General features: G+C 44.8%; 1 protein-coding gene across 2 annotated transcripts in view; it reads left to right on the top strand.

The window, feature by feature from the left end:
• SCFD2 (sec1 family domain containing 2) overlaps positions 1-9,067 on the top strand; it is a 149,053-nt gene extending 139,986 nt beyond the window's left edge. Inside the window, exons 8-9 of one of the 2 annotated variants that reach the window (XM_081020511.1) lie at positions 4,682-4,801; positions 8,797-9,067. In XM_081020511.1, the coding sequence (XP_080876637.1) occupies positions 4,682-4,801; positions 8,797-8,955 (279 nt within the window). In that variant the 3' untranslated portion in view covers positions 8,956-9,067. Of the gene's footprint in view, positions 1-4,681; positions 4,802-8,394 lie in introns of both variants that reach the window. The other variant, XM_081020512.1, reaches the window with a different exon arrangement.
• Positions 9,068-9,587: the final 520 nt, after the last annotated feature.

Raw genomic sequence — 9,587 nt, forward strand, 5'->3', positions numbered from 1 at the left:
TATATAGGCATTAAGCTAGGGTTGCCATATTTCAAAAAGTGAAAATCCGTACACAAAAGTTGTTGAGCTTTTCTTGGGGGGGGGGGGGGCAAAGAATAAATATAAGACCCTTGTCAGAAATTTGTTTTCAGGAAAGCCCCTTCAATGAGTTCTCTTATCTTGGCAAGGACAGTGGTAGCAGATGGTATCACTCAATATCAGATTTAGCCCAGGGACCTCCAGTCGCTGTGGCTTGTATTCTAACATTAATTCTGAGTAGCCAATAGTCCTGTCTGTAATCTTCATAAATATTTATTCTTTAACTTATGTCAGCTAAGCTCATACAAGTCGCTGAACAGCACAGCGACTCATATTGCTGTACTGCTCAGCAATTTTGGAGTCTTGTTTGACCTACTTTTCAGTGTAGCTGTTGAGATCTGTGTGCTTTTATTTATGGTATGCAAATAGTTTGGTTTCTGCAGAAACGTACCGGTAGCTATCCAGTAAATGCTGTCATCCTGCATATCATCTTGCAGTGGAAGTAGGATGACGGACAGGAGAAAGAGAGCTGACATCCATCGCTTTCTTCTTTTGCCGGGAAACCAGTGCATGCATAGTGGGTGTGAACAGAGTATACCAGACAGTATGTTGAGTCTGAACGTTGTTGGTCATCATTCAGCAAACGTGAGGGATACGCTCACCTTGTGTTTTAAACCACATCTTGGAAGCAACTTGCAGCCTGACCCTATTACACTTTTAGGTAGGCATGGCCAACCAAGCCCTTTGAAATTTTGAATGAATGGGGTCACTAGAGCAGAAGGCAGGAAAGCCAACAACAGTAGGTGGAACCAGAGTCAACGATAAGCAGAGCCAAGTGATTCTCATTTTGTCCCCATCCTTCTCTCTGCTAAGTTCTACGAGGGCCACACTGTGTCTGAGGAACATGGCAGCCAGGACAACCCCTTGGAGTGCTTGAAAGAAACATGTAGGTGTGGGCTGACTGAGGTTGGTGGAGCAATGCCCCATTTGCCAAATGGACCAGCCTGCACTGGAAATCACCGGGTTTTGGCATACTGTACATAATTCTGCATAGGCTTGCAGTCTTCCAAGGTACTACCAGACCTTCCAAGTCTCCCTATTTTTCAGGGACATCCCTGATTTAAAGAAGCCATCCCGGTTTCTGATTTGACCCCAGAATGTCCCACTTTTCCTTAGGATGTCCCTGTTTTCATTGGAGAAATGTGGAAGGGTATGGTAGGATAGCCCTATTTTCATTGGAGAAATGTTAGAGTTATCCGACCCCTGAGCTGTCTGAAGGCAATCTTGTATAGGAAAAGGGTTTTTTAAAAAAATGTTTAATGTTTTATTATGTTTTTATATACGTCGGAAGTTGCCCGAAGTGGCAACCCAGTGTGTGTCCTAACATACTATAATCTCCCCTCCCCTTGAAAACTCACAGCAAAAGAAGATTGCGGAGAGAAAACATTACCCACACATAGTCTGTCTGCCCTTCTCCCCATCTCTGTAGGTGGCCCATTATCTGATTGCCAATTGGCGATGCTAATTTTAAATTATGTACGTGTTCAAGAGCTGTGCACCTGGGAAGACCGCTTGACAGGGATTTCGGTCTTCGTACTGTGTAAACAACCTTGTTGAGAGACCAAAAGAACCTCTACCAGTCATTCTGAGGAGCGTGACACAGCATGCTCAGGAACTGGTGGCAAGGGAACTTGAATGTAGCTGATTGTGTGTAATAGAGGACAAATGGTTAGTCGTAGCCAGCAAAGATCAAAATAAGCAGTGGTTTAATTTAATTAGCAAGGGAAGGTGTATCGTAGTATTCAAAATGAAAAGTATGGAAACCTTTAAAATATGCTGTACATTAATAAAATCATAGCCGTGCTTCCACAGCAGCCTGGAGGAGTGCAAGGGGGGGGAACTGGGGAGAAGTTCTGTTGTGCACACAGAGCTCCTTGCATGAATGGGGTGACTTGGCTGAATGCAGCCCTGACTTTTTCTTTGCAACAGGCCTGCCCAAATAAAACCATCTTATTTTGCCTTTGGAAGATCAGGGCCGAGGTACCAACGCAAGTTGTCCAAATGACAACGGCAAGCAGCACCTGCTGCACACCCTCCAAGTGTCCTATTTTCCAGGGACAAGCCTGGAATGACAAAAGCCATCCCAGCTTCTGATTTGATCCTGGAATGTCCCCATCAGTGCCACCGCCACCAAACTTGGGGAGTTAGACGAGCCTGCGTTTGTCTTGAGTTTGACTGCGGAGGCAGCAGTGGGTGCAAGGGAGCATCCCGTGGCCTGTTGGGCAGCTGGTGGCCCTTGGGCAGCTGGTAGTGACTGCTGGAGAAGCCCAGTCTCATGTGACACACCAGCCCTGAGGTGCAGGCACAGGGCAGGAAGAAAGGAGGAGCGTAATTTAAGGAGTCCTGGGTTGTTGTTTTTTTAAACAAAGGAAATGCTTTGTGTGCTGCGTCTGATCTTTCCCCTTTCCAAAACATATTTGTTGGTGTGTGTTTTTTCTTTTTGTAAACCTACCAAAGAATAAAATAAAATCAGGATTAAGGGGTTTTCTCAGGACGGCGGAGGGTGTGTGTGCTGGGTCCTGTTGGTGTATTGGTGGTGGAAATGCTGGGGTGAGGGGGGGAGATACTGGCAAAGGAACAGGAGTGCAGAGGGAGCAAACCGCCCCCAGCACCACTATTCCGGTAGGGTGCCATCGTGGCAGCCCCCCCCCCCGGACACGCGCCGCAAGCCATGCCCCCACAGGCAGCGCATCACACCCCCAGAACATGCGCCACACCCCTGCGGGCAGCGTGCCACGCCCTCACGGGTGCATTGCCACGCCCCCAGGATGCGTGGTTTGCCCTCCTAGGTATGTAACATCATACTGGGTTCTTAAGGAAAGGGTGCATTGCCACGCCTGCTCTCCGCCCCCGGTAGCGGAGCATGCAGCTTCGCCACTAGGCGGAGAGACACCAAAAATAGGGGGTTTGTGGAGCGTCAGTTGGGAGCGAGTGAGAAATGTCCCTATTCCCCTCTGAGGAATGTTGGAGGGTATGCATGCGGTTTGGTGGCCTCTCCACCACATCCGGTGCAGCCTGCCTGCTTTGAGGTGGCTGAAGGGAAGGAATGCAATCTGCGTTTTTGTTTCGTGTTTTGCTCCCCATCGAACCACTTTGCAAGGAATCCTGAGCCACTTTGCATGGGATCCTAAGCACGCTGCCACTTCTTTTTGTCAGGGAAATGTCTTTAACCAGCCATGCAAAAAAAAAAAAACAATGACACTCAAGCTTGCGGTTTGGAAGCCCTCCATAATAGACAGTACAGGTTCCATCCGGTCATGGAACTTTTAGTGCTTTCAATCAGTAGAGCAAATGCATATAACAAATGGTATTGCAAGAAAAAGATAGTTACCGTATTTTTCGCACCATAGGACGCACCGGACAATAGGACGCACCTTGTTTTAGAGGGGAGAACAAGAAAAATAAATTCTCCCCCTCTCTGCCCAGCCCCCCTTCTCCAGGCTTCAGGTTCCTTTCGACCTGCTCTTTGGGGCTGGCGGGAGGAAGCCCACCACCAGCCCCAAAGAGCAGGTCAGGGAGCAGCGGAGAGGCGCAGCAGAGAGGCTCCTGCCATAGCCGCGTGTCACCTCTCCAGCCAGGAGAGGGTCGCGGGGCTATGGCGTCTTCGCTCCATAGGACGCACACACATTTCCCCTTCATTTTTGAAGGGGGAAAAGTGCGTCCTATAGAGCGAAAAATACGGTGGTTGCTAGCATATCACAACACACCCCTCTCTCCATTCTGGTCTGTCCACCTAGGGTGCCCTTATGTCTTACTTTACAAAGGACAGTTCTCTCTTTCAAGGGTTTCTTTGAGTTGACTCATAAATCTATTACAGAACAGGCAGCATAATATCTGGATATCACCATGCCTTTCAGATCTGCTGCTTCTTAGCTTGTCAGTGTTAATAGTTAAGCTAGAAAGGGAATTATTTTAAATAAACCTATTACTGGCATCTTTTCATTGGGAGATGGCAAGAGAACATCAAGCAAATTATATTTTTAAAGTTGCGTTTTTACAAAAGACTTCCACACCATCAGCCTAGAAGTGGTTTAGGAGGCTGTTACGTGCATGCTCTGTTACTGTCATCAAGCAATGAGAATCCAGTTTCCTCTTCTCTCTAATCTGACAAGGTGGGCAGCCATCTTAGGGGTGAAGTTGCAACCATAGCAACGATGCATAGGTAAATGGGCATAGAAAATGGAAGGCAGAGAAAATTAGGAGGGAAAGGAGGTCTCTGTTCATCATCTGTTCACTTGCCAGGCAGAAAAGAGAGGGCCTTATTGGAGTGGCCCCTTGCTTGTGGAATTCCCCCCCTCCCCCGGGAGATATGCTGGCCTCTAATGTCCTGGCTTTGAAACAGCCCCTGAAAACTTGGTTATTATCATTTTTCAAGGTGCATCTCAATATGTGGCACTCCAAATTGTTTTAACTGCTACTGTTTTAATGTGTAATGTTTTAGTTTTATATTGTGGTTCCAATGTCAGCTGCCTTTGGAGGATTTTGCTCTGAAAGGCAGCATATACGGTACTTTACTTGGGGTGTGTGTGTTATAAATAAATAAATAAATAAATAAATAAATAGCTCAAGTTGCATAAGCATCTTAATTCTGTTCCTTTAATAGGTGAGCCGCCCTCACCCTAGTGATCACCCTCTGGTGATCATCTTCGTGGTTGGTGGAGTGACGGTGTCTGAAGTCAAAATGGTAAAGGACCTTGTAATGGCACACAAGCCCGGAGTACAGGTACAAAACTCTTTTTAGGCATTTTGGAGCAACAAGAACATCTCCGCATATGGAAGTAGAACTATTGGGTTCAGCCTAAATCTGATGCTAAGAGTTTTCTGGGGTCACAAACACTCGATTCTCAGCTTGAATGAAGTGGCATGCTCTGCAGAAAAAATGGGAAGGATTCACACAAACGGCCCCTATAATCCACAAAAGCCTTTCCCCTGCCCAAAATGTGCCATAGGATAAAGCAAACCTGAAAAGCTCTAAGGTGTGGCTGGGTCTCTACATGCAGAAGAATGAGGTGGTGGAATCCTGAGGTGATGGAGCAGACTGTGCCACTTCAGGCTTCAAGTGGGAAGTGGCGTTTCTGAATGCTCCATTGTGTTAAAAAAATAAAACAAAACCCCTTCAGGTTGAAAGGTTCTCAGTTAGCTTTCTCCTCGCAGTGCTAGTTTTCTCCATTCAGGGAGTTTTTATGTAGAGGAGTTTTGCAGACTGTTGTTCATCCGCCTGAGGTGGTTTGCTCTATTATTCTACCACTTCTTTCTCACCTCATTCTGCTGCACATGTGGAACCGGCCTTGTAGATTGGAGGGAGGAAGGCATATATGCGCATGTAGCTATGGAGTTCAAAGTTGTCTACTACCTAGTTTATGTTCCAGATAGGAACAAATAACACTCAAAATAACTGAGTACATGGGGTGGTGCATTCAGTACTAGGGATAGTCTGCTTGGTAGCTTCCTGATGTTTTTGAACTCAAGCTCCCATCAGCCCCACCCATCTGAGATAGCTCAATTGGTAGAGCATGAGACGGTTCATCCCAGGATTGTGGGTTTGAGCCACACAGGCAAAATATTCCTTCATTGCAGGGGATTGGACTACATCACTCTCATGGTCCCTTCCAACTCTATGATTCTCTGATCAGGAATGGTGTCAGTTGTAGTCCATAACACAGCCTGTTGTGAGGTGTAGCCCTACCACACTGGCGACTGAGTTTAGCAAGACGGGACATAAGAAAGACATAAGCGAAAAATGGCAGTAGCAGGTACAGTACCACCTCAAGCTGGGATGAGGAACGTGGAGGCCTGAGGCTAGAGAGGGACTCCAGAATTCTACACCACAGAGAGAGGGCGGTTTACCAAACAGCTTCCTGTCAGGATTCCCCAACCCCTTGTGAATTATCTGAGGCCTACCCAAGTACTAGGGACATGGATGGGAGGCTGCTTCGGGAACCTAGGAAGCTTTTCAGGCTCTACCAACACTGGCCCGCTTTTGTACGCCGGTCGTCCAGCACATTATTGTGTGTACACAGTAAGGGTCAGCTTAAACGTCTGCCAAGCTGCAGCTATAATTCTGTAAGCCTTCACAGCATACTCATGGCTTCCCCATTAGTCATTGGCTGCGACTGTGGACTCACAGAAAGATTCCCCACTCCTTTCCTCTCTGAGTGGGTATCATTGGGGTGGGCCAGTCTTACAAGGAGCTGTCATGACAGTTTTCTTCAGGGCTCCACCAGAAATCCAGGCAGACATCCTTCTCTACCCCCATGGTACATAAATAGCATGTTTTTGCTCTACAAACAGCATGCAAACCCTCCTATCATAAATCATGGTGGCCGCATGTTTGATTAGTGAAAATGTTGGAGGTGGAAGCAGGGTGGGCGTTGAAGCAATGCAGGGCCGGAGAAGATGCCTTTTGCGTGTTAATGGCATTCTTGAGTTAAGAGCTCATTCAATAGTTCCCAAGCCTTAAATGCTTTCTCCAGCAACACATTTTCATCTGATAACTCTCCTGCTTGCGTTTTGCTTCTCAATTATCCCCTTAACCCAGGGAATCAAATTCTTCGCTGCCCTGGGCAGACCTTGAATTTGCAGTACACTGATGGACAAGTTAATCCTGACTCCAAATGTATTACTACGGCTTGAAAGATAAGCAGAGGTTTAATGAGTGAGAAGAGTTTAAACTATGTAGCCAGGCTTTTTGGCTTACTATCTGAGAGGGATTGAGGTTTGACAAGGAGTGACATGGAATCTGGTGTTGCTTTGCTGTGACTTGACCCCACCAACGATGGGTCACCCCTTGAGACAAAGAATTCAGAACATACTCATTGTTTTATACCCCTATGTATAAAGCTGTTACATTAGAGATTAAAAGGCTTTGGAGTGGAAGGGAAGGAGAATCCTATGCCTCTCCCCACCCTGAAAAAAAGTTATCTGAGTCTTTCTCACATAAAGTTTCCAAATTATCTGGATTTACCTGGACTCCTCTGGGTCTCTGAATGCTGACCACCTGTTCAGGATTATGTTTTCAATGATCCTGGCACTATTCAAAGCTGTTTATGTGAAGCCTCGTGTCACTCGCTTTTAAATCTCAGGCCCAGATGAAAACATTGCTATTGGCATACCATTCTATTCAAACAACACCTTGCAGTTCACAGTTTATGCTGGTGTCCCTTTTAAACAGGAATTGGATTAGGGTTGTTAAATCTAAAGTGTTTTCAGCAACAAGCAAAGAGCCTGTCAACAGATACTGATCACTTCCAATGTTTGGTTGGAATATAAGCAAATGATGACTAAATGCAAAGTTAAAGAACGTGTGGTTCAGTTCACAGGGCAACCTCAAATACAGAGATGGTTATGATGATAAGAGAAGCCATGCCTTTCATTGAGAAACACAAAGAGAAAATAGCTTATTTGTGGCATTCTTTTGTTAAGGATTGTATTTAAAAATACCTGTGAATGTCTCAGAGAAGCACAAGGCCACCTTGCAGAAACAAACAGTGATTAATAACTGGCATTAGTAATAACTGGAATTGATTACAACCCAGAGAATGCAAAAAGGATATATTTCCATTACTCCTATCATTTTTACACCTGTTTTAGTTACTGCATTATTTCATTCTTACTGTGAAAGAAGGAAATAGTAAAGATTGTCTTTATTATTAATGGGTAAGAATTTCAAAAGGCATCTTTATTGAGGTTTTGGTACTTGGCAGATGTAAATAAATTTAATTGGTTGATTAATCAGTTTAAAAAAAATAATTAATCAACTGAAAATGTTTAATCAATGGAGGGGCTCTGAATTTTGGCGCCATACAGGATACCACTGAAATTTGAGACCCTAGCATCTGCCACTGCACAGTGCGTGACATAGGTTAACTATTACGGTATCTCTTACAAATGGGAGAAGGCAAATTTTGTAATCTGCTGAGCACATGCTGGGGGAAAAACACATTTGATTTTTAAAATTCATCATAAGCCAAAAAGAAGCAACAGCTTTAAATTGAACCATTCATTGACAAAAATATTAACAGTATTGCAGTAAACCTATTGCAGGTATATCCAGAATGACAATTAATTAAAATAAGGAACATTGCTATAGCCCATAAGTTGGGGAAAAAGAAAAAAATTATGCAATGGGGTACAAGTTTTCTGATTATGTTGTTTCCAATAATCTACAATAAGATGTTGAGCTTTAGTGAAGCTGTATTTATTTGGCTGCAGAAACACAACTCCTTGTCATAAACTGTGCCTGACACTTTTCTGTATCTGGTAGTGGTGGCAGGGCTTAGTCTCTGTTATTCTTTATGCATCTCTCTTTCTTTTCAGGTAATTGTATTCTCCACAGCTCTCCTGACACCACTTAGCCTTCTGGAGCTGCTGTTTGCCACGGACCGTCTCCAGCCAGACATTGGCATTTGATAAGCCAAGAGTCTTATCAGAGAAGATGAGCACCAAGCCCAACTCACCAGAAAAATATCAAAACCCCTTGGCCTTCTATCCCATGAGACATTCCTGCAGAAAATGAGAGGTTCTGACATTACTCCTGATCTTGATCTGAACATTGGGGGAATTGCTTTTATAGCTGCCAACAAGAGAAAAGTACCTACGCTAAGATAGCACTTGAAAATCTGTTCATTAGTCCTGTGACGTCAAGCCAACTTTAAGTTCTTCTCTCTGCAGTGATGCTGTGTTTAACTGAAATTCTTTCTTTCTTGCTGGCAACTACAGGGTAAAGGTTCCTCACTGTCCATATCAGTCTCATTGGAGCATCGCAGAACCACTGAAGATGACTATCGGTGCTTCCATTTCTATGCTGAACTTTTCCTTCGTTTTCTTTTATACTGCGCTTTTCCTTCCATCTTGCTTATGCAGTTGGCTGGCTTGTGATCTAAGATACCCCTGGAGAAAATGTTGGGTCTGTTTGAACAGAAAATGTCAGTGACAACAAAGTGTGCCTTAATGTCTTCTTCACAATCTCTAATATAGTGAGCTCTAATGTTGGGCCTCTTAAGTGAGATGAGCGCACAACCCTAGAGTCGGACATGACTGGCCCGTACGGGCAGGGGTACCTTTACCTTAATGTTGGGCAGCTTTCATAATGGCAACCAACAGACATCACTGAGGAAAGAGGGAGGATTGGGATTGCCTATCAGTGCTTTCCCAAAAAACCTTTTAATCTTCTATTGGTCCATTATGGAGTCACTCTCTTCAGTGGTGTCCATCTCAGTGGTGCTACACAGAAGGTAAATATCAAGCCTTTGATAGCTAAGCATACATTAATATACTACAGAATCAGCCCAGTGTGATTGGACATTTAGGGTGTTGGAAAGCTGAACACCCAAATGAGGTCGGGTTGTTTCAGCACACTTGCCCCAGGCCTCTGAGGTCTAAGCCGGCTTCAAGGGCTCACCTGCTGAACTTACACTGTCATACTGAGCAAAAAACTCAGGGGCCTGGGTTGTCATCTAGACACAGGGTCAGTTTATACATTCAGTAGATACATACGATAAAAGCTTCTG

The sequence above is a fragment of the Podarcis pityusensis genome (genome assembly GCF_964106645.2).
Source record: "Podarcis pityusensis genome assembly, chromosome: 9".
In the NCBI taxonomy this organism is placed as follows: Eukaryota; Metazoa; Chordata; class Lepidosauria; order Squamata; family Lacertidae; genus Podarcis; species Podarcis pityusensis.